The sequence below is a fragment of the Setaria italica genome, chromosome VIII (genome assembly GCF_000263155.2).
Source record: "Setaria italica strain Yugu1 chromosome VIII, Setaria_italica_v2.0, whole genome shotgun sequence".
In the NCBI taxonomy this organism is placed as follows: domain Eukaryota; kingdom Viridiplantae; phylum Streptophyta; class Magnoliopsida; order Poales; family Poaceae; genus Setaria; species Setaria italica.
This window is the reverse complement of record NC_028457.1, coordinates 31201090-31224468: the sequence shown is the minus strand read 5'-3', so window position 1 is coordinate 31224468 and position 23379 is coordinate 31201090. Positions and strand designations below refer to the sequence as shown.

The 23379-nt window shown below is 47.6% G+C and overlaps 1 protein-coding gene and 2 pseudogenes across 1 annotated transcript; all 3 read right to left on the bottom strand.

The window, feature by feature from the left end:
* Nucleotides 1-2401: 2401 nt before the first annotated feature.
* On the bottom strand, nt 2402-10955 carry LOC101773877 (annotated as a pseudogene).
* Nucleotides 10956-11411: 456 nt separating this feature from the next.
* LOC101773459 (DJ-1 protein homolog E) lies at nt 11412-13150 on the bottom strand. Its single transcript, XM_004979536.2, has 2 exons — nt 12283-13150; nt 11412-12205 (listed from the first exon to the last, which is right to left on the bottom strand). Exons 1-2 carry the CDS (start codon nt 13042-13044, stop codon nt 11660-11662), a joined length of 1308 nt encoding a protein of 435 aa, XP_004979593.1. The 5' UTR covers nt 13045-13150; the 3' UTR covers nt 11412-11659.
* A 4916-nt stretch (nt 13151-18066) lies between these two features.
* On the bottom strand, nt 18067-23130 carry LOC101773052 (annotated as a pseudogene).
* Between the last annotated feature and the right edge of the window lie 249 nt (nt 23131-23379).

The window sequence follows — 23379 nt, the reverse complement described above, 5'->3', positions numbered from 1 at the left end:
GGAGCCTACACGTACGTGTTTAGATCACGTCTAACTGTGATATTTACACTGTATTTTACCACCTTGATTGTTTAAACCATTTAGCATCTAATTCAACATTTAGGCCCCAAACTATTTGTTGACCTGTTCTTTAGCATATTAAACCCTAAGCCCTAATCCAAACGTTTAGTCTAGTATTAAGCTACATGGGGAACCGAAATAGTGGAATCTCCTCCACATGCCAATTCGGTTTGGATGACCAAATCAAAGTCAGTGCATGCTTCGGGGAAATTTAACAAACGATGTATATAGTTCGATGGTCCAACACCACACTTTAACTGACAATTAGTTAAGTCCAATAATATATATTGTTAGTTATGTGTTGTAAAATATGAACAATTTGTTTCGTAGATAAATCACTTCTAATGGTTACAACTTTGTAACAATTCATAAAATATTATAAAAACGAATACGTAGTGAAAGATTAATTATTTCTTGACAGTCAAACTATGCCCACTGAAAACGAACGGAGGGAGTACTAATTAACAAGTGAAGTTCACAATGCAAGTTAAATGGAACTTGTTAAAAGCAAGTTGCTCATATAAATTGTACCTCTGCCGATCGGGACTTAGTCAAAAGTCAATAATACTTCATAGTATATCAATAATAATGCATTCATTGTATCAACTATCGATTGCTGCGTTTAGTTCATCTTTGTCTTCAAGAAATTTTGAGCCAAGGCTTCACAGACATTAATGCATATTTTTTAATTAATGGAAGTACGTAGGTGACTTTGTTGCGTACTCCCTCCGTTCGATCGTTTTAGCTTTTCTAGATACATACTGGAACGGAGAGAATACAATAATGCAATCATATCAGCTGTGGTCTCCGGTAAGCCAGATCCACCGCATACGTTGCAGGTCAACTTGTAGCTAGCATGCATGCATTGTTGTCATCATCTACAATCCAACACCCTAGTTGTGTAATCTAGTTAAGATTCTCTCTCCCTACATTGCTAGCCTATAAATACCATCCCATAGGCACCGAACCTTTTCACATCTTACGTTTTGTGATATTCTCTTGCTCTACACATATCTTCCTCTCTATAGCAAAGCTTAAGCTTCATCCATCCACAGCAATGGTTTCAGGTGCAGCAGGTTTTAGGGCAGCGGCGGCCATTGCCGTTCTCGCTGTGCTGGTCATGTCTTCCCAAGGGCATCCGAGTAAGAAGCCATTGTGCAGCGACTGTCCGTCGCTTTGCAACACCAACTGCAGTGCCGTCGTTGCCGCAGCGTGCGCCGTCGACTGCAGCCCCCCGGTGGGCCAATGCGAGGGCTGCAAGTCCCAGGTCCTCCGGGGGTGCTGCCAGAGCTTCTGCAGCAGTAGCAACGACACCAGCACCGTTTCCTCCTGCTGCCCTAGCGACTGCATCAGCGGCGACTGCGGGACCTGCAGCTGTGACAACTGCAGCGCCGCCGTCCAAAACAACTGCGCGTGGCCCTGCAGCATGCATGCGAGCGATATGATGAGATGCAACGCTTGCAGGTACGGGGCTGCCGAACAGTGCGCGACATCTTGCATCAGCGCCTGCGACGATCACTGCGTCAAGAAAGATTGTTGAAGATGCTTGTGCACCTAGCTACTATGTATTGATGTATGGATCGATCACCTTTTGCTTAATTATCCTAGAGTAGTTTCAATACTCATTTTATCGTTTGCTTTATTAGCCACGAGCTGCTTTTGAGAGTGCTTAATTAGCCTCCATGAAGTTCCAACACATTTTATCCTTCTTTGTTTTTAAGATAATCCCTTTACCCTTTTTAGATAGGATATAAATAATTTATGGGAAAATACTCTATGCGCATATGCCGAGATCATCATGGATTATTCTTCCTACATGCGTGCTTCAAATAGTGTGATGTTGTTTTCATTAAAGGAAAGAATTAGGTCCTAATGGAAACACATTTCTTGGTATTTACATATAAACAACTGTTGCTTCGTGCAAAATGCCATTGGTGTGTTCCTGACACATGGGCCAAGCCCACTTGGACCAGAGCCCACATGTGACCTTTAGGCCTCTTAAGGCCAATTCGAGTATTGCGCTGGTCATGTTGAGGCTTTCCAGCCCCCCACTCTCAAATTTCTGGAAACTTGAACAGAAAGCTGACCGCAGTATTAGTTTGTTTCAAATATCAACCGAATTAATTCAACAGAGTAATTGAGAAGTGCAGAACTATCTGGAACACCCGCAAAAGAAATTTTGAAACAAGACAAGAATCCGTCAGATTTGGCAACAGGTTGGCTAGTCAAACTATGTACTACGGAAACCTAAATATGGCCCAAAAACAATGTACAAGAAGCAAAGGATAGCAACAACAGTACCGATTGAGCAAAAGATCATACAAAAGATATTGCCGTGCTCTTCCAGAAACAGATAAAATTGTTGAAACTAGAGGGGTGGCCCTTGCAATTGCACTGCCAGTATCAAGAGTATAATCATGTGTATTAACAAGTCTGAGTGCCAGGCTATTGATCATGTGATGATATTTTTCTACCCTTATAAACTTACAAAACTAAGTCATCCTTAATACAAGGAAATCGGACATCAAACATCCGAGTGAGCAGTAGCCTTTTTAAGGTGGAAACTGTGGACTTTATTCATTATAATGACCAACTATACATTGTAATAATATAAGTATAAATAAGGCCTCTCAATGAGCCAAACAGTCGTGCGATTACGAGCTTTGGTGTTGAATGATCTTCCTTCATATACAAACGAAATTTCTGGAAACGTGGCTCATCTTCATTCGATGTCCATCAAGATCAGGCTGCACTTGCACTATTGAAGTCTTTGACCACTGCCAACGCATCTGACGTATGGAAAGACACTGGAGGCTCACTCAGATCTGCTAGTCCAAGCGCGTCAGCAGAGTCCATAGTTTCTAAAGTAAGTGACCGGGTCAATTATAGAGTTCGCAACCAGAGCTGAACATCCTAGATATCGTCCATCGGCACCCAGGATGACGGACGCGGCTGCCGACCGCTCCATTAGCATCCAAATTTGCAACATTGACCGCCCTTGTGGGTTGGGCTAGCAGCTGGCTGCAAAGGTGTTGAGTTTAAAGGCTCAATACTGGTCTAGATAAGTGTTGACTTCTCCGGTGCTCCGTCATTGTAATTTGTAACTTAGATCAACAGAGGCACCTGGGCATTACACAGATGCCAAGAGGACGGACTCACGCATGGCTGGACAGGTCTGGCACCTCGGGAAGAAGAAAGAGGGAATGTGGAGGTCCACCACAGGGCAGACATGGCAGCCGCCGGACCCTCGTCACTGTGTGGACCCGCCACTGGCACTCGGGTTCTGCTCCAGCGGTGGCTGCATGGCCACGGCACTCTGAGTGCAGGTGTGAATGCCGATGTAGATGACGTCGAAAGCCATCGGGTCCTCATTGCAGCGCTGCACCTGCTTCGTCGCCACGCATCCCTGCGAGTGGCGATGGGTGCACCGGTAGTAGGCCCTGCATATTTTGCACCATTAGTATCATGCAGAGTTTTTAAGCCATGAATCTTGTGGCGAAAGAGAGAATTTTGGTTGTGAAATTAGAGGCAGTGAGCACACAGACTTGTATCACCAATCCAATCCATTGCATATGAAAAACTGTAGTATCTCTTAACCTAACTGACAAGTATAGACGACCAAACATTTGGGAATTGAGAAAATGACAGCTGAAATCCCAAGCAGAAGAAAATTATTCGATTCACTCGCCAAAAATATGTATGGATTGGGATCTGAAAAGAAACAAAATCCAACCTTGGGTAATTGGCTCCAAGAACCTTCTTCTGGCCGTACTTCCTCCAGCTGTAGCCATCGTCGGCGGGGCCCTCACCACTCACCGCCCCCACCCTCACCTTCACCACCCTCACCTTCACCTTCTGCATCTCCATATGACTCCGCCTACAAATCACAGAACAAATTTTATAGCGAAGAAAAATGTGAATAACTCATCCATGCTGCATAGAAACAGATCTGTGCCCGTTGACTCCGTTCTGGAAAGTTATCCTATTAAACCTGGTCTCATGCATTTTGGGGCTGGGCCCACCTCACAAGGATGCTCACCTCTTCTTGCTACGTTTGAAAGGCCTGTTGGTGTCATCTGTAATTGAGCTTGAAGTCGGCATCTCCAAGAATAGTGAGGCGAGGCTCTGCACGTCCCAGTCTGGCCCCTGCTCGACCAGCATGTAATTCTCTTCCACTAAATTCTGGCATGCTGAGATCTCTACCGATGTTCTTTGAACACAGGTGTGTGTGCCATGGTAGATGACATCGAAGAGAGTTGAGTCCTCATCTCGGCATTGCACCTGCTTTGTCGCTGTGCATCGCTGGGACTGGCGGTGCATGCACAGATAGTAGCCCCTGAAAATTACATAAGATTCAAAACGCATGGAATAATTGCGATATCACAAGAATAAGAGATCTTCTTATAGCGAATTCAGAGAAAAAAAATATTAGCATAAACTTTGCATCACCGATCCAGTCCATTGCATCTGAAAAATTGTACGATACTGTTCCTATTATTCTATCTTGACCAATCATTTGGCAATAATTGTCACAAAGAAATAGCCATAACATTTTTTCAAAGGTCCACCCTGCTCAACCAGTTAAGAGAGAAAGGTGGGCAACCTGCGCCAACCAATGCTCAAACACAACAATGCTCAAACACAGGTGGGCTGCCGGAGGACCCTTGGAGGGAACCAACCTAGCCTCTGCTCGGTCCTCAAAATACAGCATAACACTGGAACCCAAAAGGAGGGGGGGTTGATCTACTTTGCGGAAAAAAGAATGTACAGATTGAAAAGAAAAGCAAAACCAACCGTGGGTGCTTGGCGCCAGGAATCTCCTTCTGCCCATACATCCTCCAGCTGTAGCCATCGTAGATGGGGCTCTCAATGCTCCCTGCTGAGCTCAACCTTAACGTGCTATATATGCAGAGGGAGTGGAGCTCAGGCATCCGTGCAAGGACTTCCCAGTCCTGCGCTTCCATGACCAGCAATTTAAGGCGTAGGTAGGAGAGATGCGGGACACACGTGGAGTTCACCCACCCTGGCAGTCGAGCCAGGCAGACACCTTCCATCACAAACTGGCAGAGCTGCCGTGGTGGCTCCCAGCCTTCCCAGGAGCTCACCAGGACTTCATCAGGCCAGAATCGAAGCATCAGGATCCGGATTCTGCACAGACCGCGCAGAGCCTCCAGCAAGGACTCCATGTGCTCTCCACTCTCCAAAAATGAAATCTCGAGTATCCTCAGCTCCGTCAATTTGCTCAGCTCCACGATCAACCATGGCGACATGACCACATTTCCCAGCACCAGCTCTTGCAGGGATGTCAGGTTGCCCACCCAAAGCAGCCACAGATAGCTCATGCTATCATTGACACGCAGGCTCATGAGCTTGCTTAGCTCACGAACAGTCTCTGGCAGTTCCTCCAAGCCAGTGTCCCTGACATCCAGTACCAACAAATGCACGAGATCCCCTATTTCCCTTGGGAGCTTAGCAACACGCGTGTCTTTCAATCCGAGGTACCTCAACTGACGTAGCTTCCCAAGATGCTTGAGGTGATAGCCTTCCATGATCTCACATCCTTCCAGCACTAGCACGCGTAGAGTCTGGAAGCTCACTAGCTGCGACAACATGCTAATAGGGCACTTAATGGCATTGAATGACCTCAGCTTTGCCATGCCGTCAGCTAGGTTATTGTTTTTATCTTGGTTGCTCCCCTCGTGCAATGCTAGCCTGCGGACACTACTGCTCCATGGAGAAGAGCAATCTTGATGCTCCCTATCTAGTATTTTTATAAAGTTTTCTTCAGTTGCCAAGCTGCGTATGAGATCCAACACCATGTCATGGACATGGCAACCATCTACAGCGGCATCCTCATCACTCTTTGTTGGCTGGATCATGCTTTTGTTTATCAGCTCGGTGAAGCATCTCTCACCATCCTCGAATGACCCCTTTCCCTGCTCCTCCTTAAGAAAACCTTCAGCTACCCACATCCATATCAAAGAATTCTTCTCAATCCAGTGGTCTTCTGGAATATGCTTAGGTACAGCAGGCAAGTCTTTAGGTATGAAGGTAGATCATAGTAGCTCAATGACAATATATTCCTTGTGTTCTGAACAGTACCGTTTTGATCTTTAGGCCCAAAACCAATGGAGTCGTATACATTGGACCAATCCTCCACGGGTTTGTCAACCAACAAACTAGCTATTGTAATTATAGACAATGGTACGCCACCACATTTTCTTAAGATCCTTTTGGTTGCCTCATCCAATTGATTGTTTGTTTGACCTTTGCATTCATCGCCTTGAGAGACTGGATCCAATATTCTTGTGTAGAATAACTTTTTGGAATCATCATCAGAAAGTGTCTCCATGACATAAACATCACCAACTTCATGGGCAACTTGAGAAATGCGAGTTGTTGTGATTACTCTACTTCCACAACTACCATCCACCAGAGCACATTTGATTAACTTCCACGTTGATGTCTCCCATACATCATCAATAACAATCAAATACCTATTGATGGAACCGAAAGGGTCAGATTAGTAAAATGATCTAGAGAATATATATTTTAAACATAAAAAAATAGAAACATGTGAGAATCGAGGGTCCAAAAATGACATAATCAATGATCAACTAAGTTGCTCAATGGAGACAACACATCCTACTGATCACAATCATCATTTGTGGTAAGCTTATACAATCTCACCTACAGTTTGAACTAATCAACATGAAAGGACAGTTTCCTAAACTTCCAGATAATTTAAAATAAACTCGTAATACCAGCAAAAAAAATGTCCAGTTTTGTTACAACTTTATTGTTACTTATCAATTTCTTTTTCTTATGTGACCAAGATATGGTATATGTTTGTGCACACTAGAATTATTAGTTTTATATTATTTTTGGCAAGTACAAGGAAGATGAATAGGTTCACACACCACCATGCACGCACACATTTGACTTCAAATGCATTACCCATAACACATACCCAACAGAATGCTAGTAAAAATTACATTAATGTGAACGCTGCTATTTCAACCCTGGTAGGTGAGTCTTGTGCATGCACCTACAGCTCCACCAATGTAGACATGGTTCTTTTTTAAAATAAAAAGACCACAAAAGTGTGATTTGATTATATTATATTTTTTTTGAATTTCCAAAGGTCCTTAACATGAGTGACCTACAGATAAGAAAGTGTGACTTATAGAAAAAGTAATAAACACAAACTAGTGGTAGAAAAGGGTGACCATGAGAAAAGTTAGTCCCTAGACCAACAGATAGTCCCCTTTTGCTGAGAAAAGAACTCAAACCAACCTCCCCCTTGCTCTCTCCCTCCAGCTTTGATCCTGGCTTCCTGCTCAAGAACCTTTTTTTTTTCTTGAACACATACAAGAAATGTGTGTCATTGTAGGAACCCTTACACGCAAGAGTTTCTTAGATTACAAGCTCAGCTACTCAAGAACCTTGACTTGGCCTCTGTCATTCTGGCCCACCCATCGTCCCAACACTTCTTTCACTCCCCAACAGCCCCTCCCATCCTCTACAGCTCTATCTTGCCTTTCTTCTATGCCTATCCACAATAAGGAGTCGAGGTAGATGTTGGAAAGATGGGGAGATTAAAGATTAGGAGGAAGAGGAACAAGGCACTTGCTGTCACAACTCACAACTGAGCTCCTCCCTGCTTGCTGTTGGTCTAATTTGGATAGAGAAGAGAAAGATGAGCACACAAGGTTGCATGGCCAAATCATCACAGCACCTGTGCCAAGTAGGATAAGAACAAGGGTGGATTGGAGGATTCCACTGTTGCTGATACTGCAGCCATGACAACAATACTACAGTTAACCTTTCGCACATTATTATATTTTTTTGGAGACAGAACTAATTTGAAAGTTAACCAAAAAAGTCCCTAAACCTATCCAGATTGGATGCATCCTTCTTGTTCTAAAGATTTGACCTCATTGTTCCTTGCTTATTGAGATATGCCTTAATGCTTTAGCGGGGAAAAGGTTCCTTCAGTAATTTGTTATACTACTAAGTGGAGCAAATGCCACGAACCTAACAGATGCTTCATGAAGGCAATATGTTTATACGTGAAGAATGAGTTATGAAAGGGAATATATTTATTTGACTCTTTTGTTAGTTGCCATCAATGGGGCATAACGCTTACTGTTCTGTTGGTTTGTGTGGGTTTGGACAGTGGACATAGACACGTCTGACATTTTCTTCTCCTAACTTATGAATGTCAGCTCCCATTGTGTTCTACTACTTCCGTCCCAAGCTACTATTCACTTTGGGTTTGTCCTAAGTTAAACTTGTCTAACTTTGGCCAAACTTATACAAAAATATAATAATAGCTACCATACCAAATAAATTCACTACCAAAATATATTCTATGCTGGATTGAAGAAAACCAATTTGGTATCATAGATCTTATTATATCTTTTAATAAATTTGGTCAAAGTTAGATAAGTTTGACTTAGGACAAACCCAAAGTGAATAGTAATTTGGTATGGAGGGAGTAATTTGGAAATGACATAGGTTGCAGCAGGACATAGGCTTGTGTCCTACTCAGACATAACCAACTCAGACATGTGACAAGACTCTAGGATATATTTCAATTTTGTAGGGATCTCTATGATGCTCTCTTAAAAAGATTTGAGTAACATGGAAATTTTTATACTTTGAACTATTAATAATGTGATGACATGTAGAATAAAGCGAAATTTCTACACTCTGTGCCTTCCAGGATTAATTCGAGACATATACAATGGTCTTCAATTAGTACGGAGAAAATGGAAAGATACACTACAGGCCAGCAATTACCAGAACTAGTAACTGAAACAAACACCCATACACAGATCACTAATAGCATTTAAATTTGGTGGGTGCTGCGTGTGTACCTCCTCTTGTCGAGATGTTCCCGGAGCTCATTAATAAGCTGCCAATCACTCAGTGCTGCTGTGTCAAATCCCATGTACTTATGCTTGTCAAGTGCAATTAGGATGTTTCTGAAAACTTTCTTTATGTCTGATTCTCGGCCCACCGGAACAAAAGCAGTACACTCAAATTGCTTTTCAAGCATGTCAAATACCGCTTTCGCAAGAGTAGTCTTCCCTAGTCCTCCAAATCCAACAATGGATACAATCTTGAGTTTTTTATTGGTAGAATCATCTCCCCCGAACAACCTTTTGATTAGATCATTACTTGTCTTGCCAATGCCAACAAGATTGGTCACCTCCTCAAACAACGTAAAGATGCGAGGGTCAACAGTCGGGTGCTGAGCAATTACATCATCAATCCTGTACCTATCATGCCGTTTCTTCACCTCCTCAACTTGGCTCTTGATATATTTGATTTTATTGCCTATGCTGTGGCAAATCTTTACCTTGGACAATGAATTGCAGCACCTCTGGACTAACCCCTTGATGTCGTGTTTCTTGTTTGCCTCAAGGCCATCTACACGCAGCATGAAGGTGTCGACGATGTCCTCCATGTCGTAGGATAGCTCCCTAACGTCCCTAGCCCAGATCTTGACAAGCTCGTCCAGTTGGTCTACCGGCACGTTGGAGACCTTCTTAAGCCCAACTTGCATGCACTCGAGCTCGGCCATGAGGAACCTAATACCCTCCTTCACACTCTTTTGCAGGTCGTACTCCTCCTTGAGCAGCATGCCTAGCTTGGGGAGGAGTGTGCCGATCGCCCCTGTGGCAAACTCCATGTCAAATGGATCGCTCCCTCTCCCCCCAATCTGATTATTGCCTCCTCCTCCAACTCCTTCTTAGGCACGTACATACAATGAACAACCGTCGCTAGCAGTAACAGCAAACGAGCTGAGATGAAAAGAAAGAAAAAACCGGAGAGCTCCTCCTATCCACCTCCCCTTCATCCCCCTCATCGCATATGCTCCCAAGCTGAGGCATCTGTGGGGGGAAAAGGTGAGAAAAATTAAAATAATGCACAAAACTTTTGATTCCAGAAAAATAATGTGATTAAAAGAATCAATTGATCCAAAAAAAGGAATAAACAGTGGGAAAATTGCCCTGATGGCAATCAAAACGGATCGTTTTGCTGTGGTAGCATTTTTTTTTCCACAGTTGCAGTTCACAAAAATACCACCTGATTCAAGTCCTTCCTTACTCTATCCACCACTCTGTAACTTTCACACGGCCGCATGCTTCTTCAACCTCTAACTCCTAAGCTCTGCTTCCAATCCACTCCCCTCTTTGCTCAGCGAGTCAGCGTTCACTACCCCAGCGGCAACTCTGCCCTGCGAGTCCTGGCCTCTCTGCTCCCGCTGATGATCTGCTAATCCTCTTACCAACGTCAGGGCGCGACGGCGCGTCCTCCCAAAACTCCAGCGCCATCCCTCATCTCCACACTCCAGCGTCCAGCCTGGATCTGTAGCAGTGAGGTGAGAGAGCGCGTGTCAAGGACGGCTCGGATGCTATGCGTGCCAGTGCTACCTACGATAGGAGACGTTCTCTCCGGTGGATCAAACTGTCAATTGGTTCGGAATCAGAACTGGTGGTGCGAGAGATACAGTGTTCCCCAAAAAAAAATCCAACCCGATAACTGTGAAACATACTCACTAACCATGGAAATCAGTTTACAGAAACATACCTTAGCTCCGCGGCGGCGCGACAATACGAACGGCGATGGATCTGGCGCGGCGGCTGCAGGGCCGCGGCCGCATCGTCGACTTCGCCGTCGTCGTCGGGGGACGGGACCGTCGCTGCGGCAAGGAAGGGAGGTAGGGGTCGGATCCCGGGGCAGCTGAAGGCGGCGGATGCAGGGGTGGAGGCGGGCCGGATCGCGGAAAGCGGAACGCCGGAACGGTGGCGCTGGGCAGGGAGGGGTGGAGTGGAGGCAGGTTGCTCTGACCAGGACGACGACTGAGCGATGTCGACGGGGAGCCTCCACGAGTCCACGTTCCTGTTGACTGGTGATGTGGGCCACCGCGCGCTGTTTCCCGCTAGAAAGCGCGCACCAGTTTATTTTTTTCAGCAAAACGGAAAAGGAAAACGAAAGAAAGAGCGCATGCGTATCGTATTAGTGATTGGCATCCTATTTCAACACATTAGTGATTGCAATTTATGTATGTTTATGAATTTGTGACAACGTAACAGCGAGGCAGTGAGGATTACTTAGAAATACTAGTATTATAAAACTTGTGCATTTTGCTACATTGATCATTCAGTATAAGCATATGTTAAGTTCATGTTTGGATCAATTTTATGAATATGTGATGTTCGTTGTACTCAGTTCTGCGATATGAATCTATCATTTAGATTGTCAAAAGAAAATTCCCTTCGAAATTTTGAATACCCATATTCCAAATCATGGACCTGCCCCTGTGCACACTTCATAAATTACCTGTTTAACCCCAACCAGCATTAAGCAGCAGAAGCACCTGGTGCTTCTTTTTTCTGCAGGTAATGGTGCTTCTTATTCAACTTTCAGAAAGATGCGATTTTTCTGTCAACAAAACTTTATGTGATTCATCGGTTTTATTCTCAAACCACATGAAGAGAATCTCTAAACAACTGGACATTCAGAACACCGCAGTGTTCAGTTCAGCGCGCGCTGAGAGTTTGCAGAGCAGAGATGCGACGCCGCTTCAGAACGAAACGGTGATGCCGAGGAGGTCGACGAGGCGAGCCACGAACGGCGCAAGGTCCGGCCATCCCGCCGCCGTCACGATCTTCCCGTCGGCGACCGCCCCTTCCGTCTCCACAACCTCTGCCCCAGCCAGCCTCGAGACCACCCTCATGGGCACCCCGCTCGCGCACCTCCTGCCCCGGAGCAGCCCCGCGGCGGCGAGGAGCAGGTGGCCCTGCCCGATGCTGGCCACGACCTTCCCCTTGTCTGCGAACTCCCGGACCAGCGCCACCGCGCTCTCGTGGGTCACCAGCAGCTCCGGCGCCCGGCCGCCGGGGACGACGACGCAGTCGAAGCCGTCGGCGCTCGCGTCCGCCCAGTCCGCGGTCACTGCGAAGTTGTGCCCCCGCCTCTCCTCGCTCACCGCGCCCGGTTTCACGGCGTCGTAGATGGCCGTGACGCAGGGCTCGCCCCTGCGCTTGGTCGGGCACGCCGACTCGACGCGGCAGCCCACGCCGGCCAGCGCCCGGAACGGCACGTTCGCCTCGTAGTCGTCCACGTAGTCCTGCACACGGTCACGTCAATCGGCGGCGGCGCCACCATGAGCGAAGGCGACATGAACGGCGGCGAGGGGAAACTCACGGCGCAGAGCACGAGGACGCGCTGCCCGCCGCGGCCGGCGTCGGCGCGCGCGCCCATGGCGGCGAGGAGCTTGGCGATGATCTCGGCGTGCGCGGGCCACCCGATGGCGGAGAGCACGTGCCCATCGGCGACGCAAAGGCTGAATGGTTCCGGGTCGACCCACGTCCCGCCGGCGAGCTCGACGACGGGGCGCACGCCGAAGAACGCCGTGCACCGCACCCCGCCCGCCAGGCCCCCCGCCGCGGCGAGCAGCAGCTGGCTGTGGCACGTCAGGACGACGGGCCGCCGCATCTCCGCGAACGCCGCGACGAGCGCCACGGCGCCCTCGTCCGCGCTGAGGTGCTCCGCGAACCGGCCGCCCGGGACGACGAGCGCGTCGTAGCGCGACGGGTTCGCCGCCGCCGCCGCGAAGTCCGCGGTGACCGCGAACCGGTGGCCCGGGAGCTCCGTGTAGAGCTCGAAGCCGAGGAACTCGTGGACGGCGGTGAGGCATGCGTCGCCAGGGTGCTTGCCGGGCGCGATGCGGTCGACGGCGACGCCGAGGGCGGCGAGCGCGTAGAGCGGGACGGCGGCCTCGTAGTCCTCCATGTAGTCGCCGCAGAGCATGAGGACCCTCCGGGAGGGCGCCATGGACGTACTACACGGACTCGGTTGCTCCTCTAGCGCAGCTCGGCCTCGATCTGCTGCAGGCTGAGCTCCGAGCCACACACCTTTGACCTCGATTGGATGAGCTGAGAGCGACAGCCAACTGGGATCTAACATCACAACGCAGCTCCAATTTCCGGGCTGCAGGAATTTTGCACAAAAAAAGTGCAAGATTTAAGTGAAAATAGCCTGAGCAGTCCATGCATACGAGATGATGAGATGACGACAAACATGTGGACGACAAACATGCCAGCTGCTCGGCAACGACGACGCCTCGCGGCGGCACGGCGGCGGTGACACAAATACCTCGGCGAAACTATGGGCCTCAGGATGATGGCCCGTGGTTACGTGAACGTGATGCTCGGTCGTTTCCAGCCCAACCCAATGTTGAATGGGGGATTGCGGCGAACGACGCCACGAAACCAAGGTGGGCCCTGAAGAATGGGCCTAGTCTGGATCAACAACCATGCATTCCATGATCTTGGTGGTGTTTCTGCTCGGTTGGTTCCAGCCCAGCCCGATGTTTCGATGCATGATCATCAAGAACACGCTCTCCTCGCTGCTGAATTTTCTGTTGCAAGCAGCCCAGTGTTTCATTCCGATTCGTTGCTCTCAACCTTCTTGACCTGTCTGTCTGTCATCGTCGGCAATTGATGCAGACGACCGTGCCATTGGTTATTGCAAAAGCAGATGGGGGTTGCAAATGCAGGCAGCTGTTTTGTGCCGGCGGTCAGATAGATTGTAATGTAATGAAGGGTTTTTTTTTTTGGAGAAGAAAAACGAAACAGAAACGTGTGTGTGTAGCTCGTCACTGAAAAGTACGAAACAGAAACGCTAGCTTGCTGGCTGCTGCTGCGCCTCCTTATCCACACATCATTCCACAGCCGTGCGTCACAAGTATATTATAGGTTGGACGCTGGAGTAGTTTCTTGTCCAAAACGTGAGACGGCACGAAGGCGAGAGACGGTGAGGACCGGATCAGAGAGATACGGTGTGCTGGTGGTTGGAAGGTGGCCGGCCAGCGAGCGATCGAGCGAGAAAGAAGGCGACGTAGACCAGCCGTAGATCGCCGAGCAGCTCGTGGAGTCGTCGGAGCTGAACCGAATGCATTGATGATGGGTGGTTGGGGGTCAGCCGGTGACCAACCATCCCGTCGTTGTGACTACTATACTGATGTGTCTACTACATCTACAGCAAAACCTAGGAACGAAGAAGAGAAAACGTGTGGCTTGTCCAGCTGATATAGATGCTGGTACTGGTAGAAGAACGACCCCGGTCGCGCAGGAATGAATGAATAAAGATAGCCAGTTACGCAATGCACGCGTCGAACTGGCACAGTTACGCAGGAATGAATAAAGATATAGCCAGTTACGCAGGAATGGTTGAGGAGGCTGGCATTTCGATTGATTATTGGGCTGGCCCCCGCAGCCTGCCGACCTGATCAATTCGGTACTTATCTGTTTTAATGGACTTTAGTGGGTGTTTGGATCCCAAGCTAAACTTTAGCCCTGTCACGAATGTTTGACACTAATTAGGATTATTAAACATAGGCTAATTACAAAACCAATTTCACAACCCCTAGGCTAAATCACGAGATGAATCTATTAAACCTAATTAGTCCATGATTTGACAATATGGTGCTACAGTAAACATTCTCTAATGATGGATTAATTAGGTTTAATACATTCGTCTCGCGATTTAGCCTAGAGGTTCTGCAATTAATTTTGTAATTAGCTCATATTTAATCCTCCTAATTAGTATCCAAATATCCGATGTAACACGGACTAAACTTTAGCTTCGGGATCCAGACACCCCCTTAGTCCCTGGATCCAAACATGATATAGTTTAGTCCATGTAGAGCGTTGTGCGGTGCAGACTGCAGCAGCAGCCAGCCAGCCAACAGGCAACGGCTGGGAAAGGAATTAGCTAGGTGCTAGTAGCGTATAGCAACGCAAGGACAAGCGGGTCGTCGCCGTCGGCGGCGTAATGAGGCTCAGTCGGTTGCGGTTGGGGCACCACTTGTTGGGGCCTTGGGGGAGGGGATCGGAGGACCGAGAATTGAATTGGAGACCCGATCCAAGGACATGAATCCATCCCATGCAGTCGGTCAAACCCATGCATTCCATCCCATCCGGCCTCTCTCTCTCTCCCTCCATTACTGCACACGCCCTAGCGGTACTACTGGACTATGGTCTCTGCGCGCTGTCCCGTGGAGTACTTAGTTTAACCCGGCATGTGCTCCGCAACGCTGGCTTGCCAAACAATAGAGCCCAGTTCATGCAACCGCATGCTGTACGTAGGCTACCGCGCCTGCCTTCTTCCTTACTGGTTGGGTACACAATCTACTGCAGTAGTGTCTAACCTAACACTGCTACGAGCATGGATAGCATACGCGATCCATTGCGGTCTAGCATGCTTATCGGTGGAGCTGATGCCACCTGCAGCCGCCACCTGGGGGTGGTTCTTGCATGTGCCCATGCAAGTACAACAAGTCGTCGGATGCAGGATGCTATTTGTAGTAGCATATGGTCTTGTTTAGTTGCCCAACTGTGGAGATGCAAAATCACTGTTGTAGTACTGTAGCATACTGTAGCGTTTCGCTTGTATTTGTGAATTATTGTCTAAATATTGACTAATTAGGCTTAAAAGATTTATCTCGCAAAATACAACAAAACTGTGCAATTAGTTTTTGATTTCGTCTACATTTAGTACTCCATGCATATACCACAAGTTTAATATGATAGGAAATCTTATTTTTGCATAGTGTCAAAGTTAGGATTTTGAGGGAACTAAACAAGCCCTATATACCACGAGCTAGCGCGTGCACGGCAGCTGGGTTGTTATGATCTAGTGTGAACGAGGGAGAGACCGAGATGGATCACATTATCTGAAAAAAGGACATAGATCATCAGCCGGCGACCATCCGTCCGACTAACGTCACTGTCGTGCCGTGCGCGTCCTACACCTATACGTACTATACCCGAGTACGAAACGGGTAGCTTGCAGAACGGGATGCACGGTGGTTACGTACGCGCGTGCGTATGGAAGACGGAGTAGCATACAGATACGGAGTCCTTATGCATGCGTACAAAAACAAGCCTGCAGATGATGGTTCGATCGACGTGCTGGAGCAGTGACACTGCTACTGGACGGGCTAGCAGATTATTATTGTCCAGAGATTACGTGTGCATTGGTTTCAGGCAACGGATAGCACATGCGTCTATCTAGAGGAAATAAAGAACCTGCTGTGGCGTTGCTATCGGCCGGTGAGGCTGGCAGTGCAGGAAGACGCAGAGCCATGAGGCACGAGCCGACCTGATCAATGCGATCGATTGGGGCGTGGCTGCCCGCTGCCGGCTGCAGCAACAGGCAACTGCTGGGAAAGGACGGCACGTGAGGCCGTCGACTCGTGCGCGTATTAGGCCTTTGGTTTCATTTGCTTATTTTTAAGCAAGTGTCACATTAATATTTAGATACTAATTAGGAGTATTAAACGTAGGCCGTCCTTTCCCAGCAGTTGCATAAGTGGAGGCTAAACAACGAGACAAATCTATTAAGCCTAATTAGTCCATAATTTTACAATGTGTCGATACAGTAAACATTGGCTAATTACGGATTAATTAGGCTTCATAGGTTCGTCTCGGTGTTTAGCCTCCACTTATGTAATGGGTTTTGTAAATAGCCTACGTTTAATACTCCTAATTAGTATCTAAACATTGATGTGACACTTGCTTAAAAATAAGCAAAGGAACCAAACGCCCCCTTAGTAAATGAGCTCAGTTTGTTTGTTGGTTGGTTGGATGGTTGGGGGAGGGAGAGGCACTACTAGAAAAATAAACATTGATTCTAGCCCTGAGTACCGGTTGGTTTTGACTCGATACCAGATCCAACGACTAGTTCCCCAGAAGTAGGGATGGCAATGGGGCGGGTCGGGGTCGAATTGAGCTTCCGCAGATCCGCCCCCGAAACTCGAAAATAAAACCAGCCCCGAACCCGAACCATATTTCGGGTGATGGTAAGCACCCGCCCCCGAAATCCGAGCAAGACAATGACAGTGGGCGGCACCGCGGGCGAGGCGCGAGCAGCCGGTGGCGGCGTGGGCGAGGGGGCGACGAGGAATTATGGATTTGGGGGCCAGGATACGGGTGTGCGGTGCACTGGCCGCGAGACGGGGAGAGCGGGAGGCGGACTGGGTGAACGGAGATTATATACCTAGGATTGTTGTTGGGCTAGGCTAGTTTTTAGGCCGTGATGTATACTTCGGGCCCCCGTGAGTCACCCATGAGGGGAAGTATAAACCCGCCCCCGCACCCGCCATGTGTCGGATCCCTAAACTCAAGACCCATGGGGAGAATTCCAGACCCGCCCCCGCCCCCGTCGAGTCTGAAACCCGCGAGTCTCGGGTCCAGACCCGCTTGATTGTCATCACTACTCAGGAGCCCCCCGTGACCCCCTTTAGTACCAGTTGGAGCTCCCAACCGGTACTAAAGGAGCTCCCAACCTTTAGTACCCTATCGCCCCATCCGCCTTATCCATCTCCCCTGTACCCGTTCCCGTCCTCTCTCTCCACCTCCCCTCATCTTCCTCTCTCTCTATCCCCTGCACCGCCGCCTGGATCCCATCCTCCTCTAGCGTGGCGGGCAAGGGCGGCAGCAAGAGGCAAGGGTGGCGATGGGAGGCCCAACGCCGACCCGTTGGCTCAAGTGCGGCGGCAGGGTGACCGTACAAGGAGCGGAGGGAGAGCAGGGGGCAAGGAGCTTTTTTTTTATTTTTTAATACCCCTTTAGTATCGGTTCTTTAACTCGTACTAAAGACCCCTTTAATATTGAAGTAACAATATTGGTTGCACATCCAGTACTGAAGAGGGTTAGGAATCGATGCTAAAGACGTTTTCCCAGCAACGAGGGAGGCTCGGGCAGGAATGGAGGAGATGTCGGCAGAGCAAGGGCAGTGGGCAGGCCATGCATCGCAGCGGTCAGGCAGGTCGGGGCTGGTCCGTAGGCAGTGACGATCGACGACCGCCGGCGGCGCGCTGTCTCCTCCATGTCCATGCTCCTGTCCCAACAATTAGGAACTGTGTTTGATGGTGGTTAAACTAAATAGCGTTCAAGGGACAAAATCCCCGGAACTTCCCGGGGATCTGCACTTCTGCAGGTACCAGTTTATAAATCAAGTGGCACTCCAGAACTATGCTCCTTTCATTGTTGCAGTGATAATATAGGATGTTCAGTTACGCAAAACAATTATAAGCCTGTGTGTTCAGAAATCAGAAAACAGTTATGAGCTACTTTTTGCAACATATAAGGACTGAAATTCAGTTAGGCACAGTTCATTGGTCTACAGAACAATTAAATCGTTCAAGTGCCCAACAAATTTCAAAAGATTTACTATTTCTGCACAGATAGATTTACCACTACATCAACACCTGTGTCATACATCTGCGACTATGCCAGAAAGAGCAGAGCAGAATGGAATCGGAACCCTGACAAGACTCTTCAGATGCACCAGGCAGTTTTTCTTCCCAGTTGAATTCCCCTGTCGACCTGAAAGACAATAAACTGATGCAAACCATTTATCGTGTAGAGTGGGAGTGGCATCAGAGACGCGAAGGACAGGTAGACATGGTAACTTCAAGCAGACATGGTAAATTGCAGCTGCCAAGGAAGGTTTTGCCGTAACTTTTAATCTTAAGATGTATTACTGATACACAATGGTGAAACATCACAAAGTGAGCATTGTCCAAACTGTACACATGCATTGCTATCCCTATAAGAACATTGCAGGCACCTTTAGAGCCTGTTGGCAGGAATCATTGTTATATGCCAAACACATGTCAAAGGTACCTATGACTAATATCAATAAATTCGTTGATATTAGAGTAGTAGTGCAGGCATAAATGGCTTAGTGCAGGCCAATATGAAATACAATGTTGGTGGGGAATACAAAAGAAGAACAAGGTAACATAATTACAACAAGAGACCTGTCTGCACTTGAAACAAATACCAGGTCATTCAGCTTCCCATTTAGAAAAAGAGAGCAAAGAGCTATGATTGCAGGAGCTCACCTAAGGCTGAAAGAAATGCGGACATGCATGCTTAGCAGCAGTAGAAGTTCAGTTTCCTAGGGTCATTGAAGTGTTAGTGGATGTACAATTTGTGTTTTTTTTTTTGCTGGTGGAAAGAAGTTGATGATTAGTCGCCATTTCCTCGTATAAATAATATAATAAAAGTAGCATTAAAACATTTCTTTAGTGGGACAAGCATCATCATCAAAACATGCATCAGATGTTGCCTTTTACATATGAGTGTTTCCCCATAAAACAGGACATGTTTGTGATGTCAGTGCTTCGACATCTGAAAGGCAACCTCCAATTCAGTCTTATCTTCACAATTATGGCTTTTGACACTTCAGTATTATCTTCACAATATCATCTGAACATGGTACCATTTTTTCTAACATGTTCTGTTGGGAAAAAAAGGGAAACAAGCTAGCTCAGCAATTGAAGCTGCTACAGGCAAATGCTTGTACCTCAGGCAAGCATGAACAACTTGTGAACTTCACGGCACAGCTGAAGCTAAGCTAGTTGAAATATTCCACCTTTTACGTAAAAGATATGACCAAAATCAAGTAATTTTTCAGCAGTGCTGTGTTCAATGGCATACCAGTTCCTACTTGAGGAGGCAATGTACACTGTCATCGCTGTTGTCACAAAAGAACAGAAGAGACTTACAGAGCAATGGTGTGTGTACCTTGGCAGGCGAGCTCGGAGGAGAAATGGCCGGTGGAGGTGATGAGAAGCGAGCTGAAATTGCCTAGCGCAAGCCCCAAGAACTGACCACAGCCACCTTCCCAGCAGCACCATTGTTAGTTCCTTGTCCCCTCTCTCCCTCTTCCTGTCCTCCAAGAGTGGGCAACAAGTTGGTCACAAGAAAGGACAGTGATGCGATGAATAACTCCAGATCCAGGCTCACCCATGCCAGGTCCGATGAGGGTGGCGCTTGTTGTTGCTCACTAGCGTGGCCATAGCGTCATTCCACTAGGGCTTGGCTGCAGTAGAGGAGAGAGAGGGAGGCAATGACAGGGAGGGTGGGGGTCGGTCACCATCGATGTAGAGGGTCCTCATTAACAAAAAGAAAATCACACTGAAAGTATAGCATCGGAGAGTCTAATCAACACTGCCTGATCTGCTGAATGAATATGCTACCAAAAACAACCCTTATATGTGGGGCACCAAAAAACTCATCGAAGCAAAAAGTAAGTGGGTAATTGCATATCAAGCAGATCACTGAAATCTACAAAAAAAAAATACTTGCAAATGAAACCAACTAACTGTTTTTTTAAAAAATAACATATATAGTCTATCTGTGGCAAATGCATGCTAGAACAGATTCCAAAAAATATTCATTTACACATATTGTGGGAACAAACTTACCTCCACATCAGAAGTCCTTATCCATTTTTTTCCTAAGATGCAACCAGCTCGTCACACCTCGATCATGCCAATAGAGAAAATAGCACATGTAATTGACTGTTAGTGTCCAGGTAATTTCCTGTCTTACAAACAAGAGGATTTTCTGGGCATCTAAGCTTGTAACAATCAACTGGAGCCAGCTCCAGCAAGAAAATGATACTTTTCTGGGAGATATTTTATCTGTTCCTGACATGTCCCTCTGCTTGTGAAGAGATCGACCAACAACATTGTCGTTGAATCTTCAAGAGAGAAGTTTCTCTCATCAATTTTAGAAAGATAAGTTCCAGCCCTGACTATTTCATGTTTCTCTAGCAACGCCCTGACCACATGATTCAGCAGTCGAGAGTTGGGATCAAAGCCAGCATTCTCCATGGATGAGAAAATGTCATCTGCCTCTTCCGGTAACCCTTCTTTAATAAGATTTGTCATCATTAAATCATAAGTCTCAACAGAAGGCACCAGCCCACTTGCAGGGATGGAAGCAAACAGTTCCTTAGCTCCTTCAGCTCTCCTAGTTTTGAACATTACAGCAATCATAATATTAATAGTTATAATATCAATCTTTACGTTCATCGCTTGTAATTTCTTGAAAAGCCCAATTGCTTCATCAAAGGAATTGTTTTTGCAAAGTCCACTAAGAACGGTGTTGTATGTGGCAGTGCCCACTGAGATCCCGCTCTCGATCATTTCATGGAATCTTTCCTTTGCAGAAACTGTTCTCCCAGCCCGGAATAACCCATCCAGTACAATGTTGTACGCAATAGTTGAGGGCTTGATTCCCTTATGCACCATTTCTCTGAAAACACTCAACCCATCATCAATCCTTCCAAGTTTACAATAGCCATTAACAAGTGTGCCATACACTACAACATTAGGTTCAATGCCAGCTGACACCATAGCATCAAATACTCTCAATGCTTTCTCCATCTTGCCAACTAGGCAGTATCCATCCACCAGCGAACTATACACAAAAACATTAGGATGCAGACCGATACTTACAAGTAAGTCAAATATATCATGTGCGTCCACTACCCTTCCCTCCTTGCAAAGGCTGTTTATTATTGAATTTAAGTGCACAATGTCAGGACGCATGCCTTTACTCATCATTTCAAAAACCAATTCCTTAGCTTTCAGCAAACCACCATGAGTACAAAAACCCTGAATCAGGCACTGGTAAGTAGCTATACTGGGTGCTACTCCTTGATCAATCATTTCATTAAATATTTCCATAGCATCGTCCATTTTAGCCATCCTGCAATGTGCAGCTATGACTGTCAAATAGGTTACCACATCAGGTTTTGCTCCTTGGTGCCTCATTTCACTGAAGATAATCATAGCCCGATCCAGCATTCCACATTTAGCATATCCCTTGATCAGTACATTGAAAATACGGACGTCAGGTGCAACACCGTCTCCTAGCATCAAATTGAAGAGGTCTGTCATATCAACAAGGCATCCTTCAGTAGCGTACCCATCAAGCAGAATTAGGTATGAGACAGTATCAGGCTCCTGGCCCTTCGTTGCGATCGAGTCAAAAACATCTTTAGCTTCCTTAATTTTTCCATGCTTGCAAAGGGAAGCCATTAATGAGTTCCACGTACCAATATCTGGTAGGAGACCCCGCCTAGTCATCTCTTTGAATATCCTGACCGCCTCATTCCACTCACCCCTAGCGGAATATGCAAAGATCAAGTTATTATATGACCAGTTATCCGGACGAACACCTTTACGAACCATTTGTCGGAGGACCGCCTCTGCCTTGTCCATTGCCCTTGCCTTACACAGTGCATCAATACTGGAGGTGTAAGTCACTAGATTAGGTGAAATTCCCTGCTGCATCATTTCATTTATAGATCGCATCATTCATCAACTTCCACCTCCTAAAGGAAGCATCAATGACCGTGCTGTATGAGACCACGTTGGGTGAGCAGCCAGATCCCTTTTCAGCCATCCTCCGGAGCCCATTCAAGTGCCCTCCGACTCTCTCTGTGTCGCAGAAGCTCTTCAGAAGTATGTTGTAGGAGACAACATCGGGCACACAGGCCAACTCGGGCATCCTGTGGAGCAGCACGTCCAGAGCGTCGTCAGTCCGCTTTGCTTCACAGAGGCCCTTGAGGAGGTTGTTGAATGTGATGACACTGACGCCCAACCCTGTCCTGAGGAGCTGGCCGAAGAAGGCCGGCGCTAGATCCGGGCGGCGCGCACGGGTGCAGCAGTCCATGAGGATGCCGTAGGTGCAGAACGTGAGAGACAGCACCCTTCGGCCGGCAGCTCCTGACATGGCGTTGAAGAAAGTGACGGCGAGCGCAGGCCCGTCGCTGCAGGCGGTGGAGGGCGGCGCGCGCGCGAGCGCGGCGAGGAATCCGTTCAGCGCGCGCTCGGGAACGGGGGTGCCTCGCCGCCGCAATTCGTCGAGCAGGTGGCGTGCGTCCTCCGGGCCGAACGCCCCGGACCGCACGCGCTCCGTGGCGGCGGCCAGGGCGAGGTGGGGAGCGCGCGGTGGTGACGCTGAGGACGCTGTGGTGCGGAAGATGGAGGAGAGGCGGGCACGGGAGGACATGGCCGCATGAGATTTGGGCGATCCTGCTCCGCCGTCTCTCTCGCCTTCCGTCTCTGGAACGGCGAGAGCCCCTGGCTTTTGTTATGCTGTTTTTGTTTTTCCTTTTTGCCTCCGCTCTTCTACAAGCAACTAGTTAAATGCGTTTCTTAAGAAAAAATACTTAAATGCCAGAACTGTGCGTACGAAACAAATTTCATATAAATGATTCCTGTACGCGAAAGTTTATACGATAAAAGTTAAATTTTATCTTAGCACATTTTGAATATTTGCCGAAAGTTCATGTACCACTCCTGTAGCTGTACACCCAAAACGTTGTGGGTGGAGTAGTTTCTTTCTTTGCCCCTGGCTTGCGTGCATCATCGGCGCCCCCGCGCGTCATGCCCGGCCGCCGTTTCCTTGCGTCCGGCGGTCTGACACACGC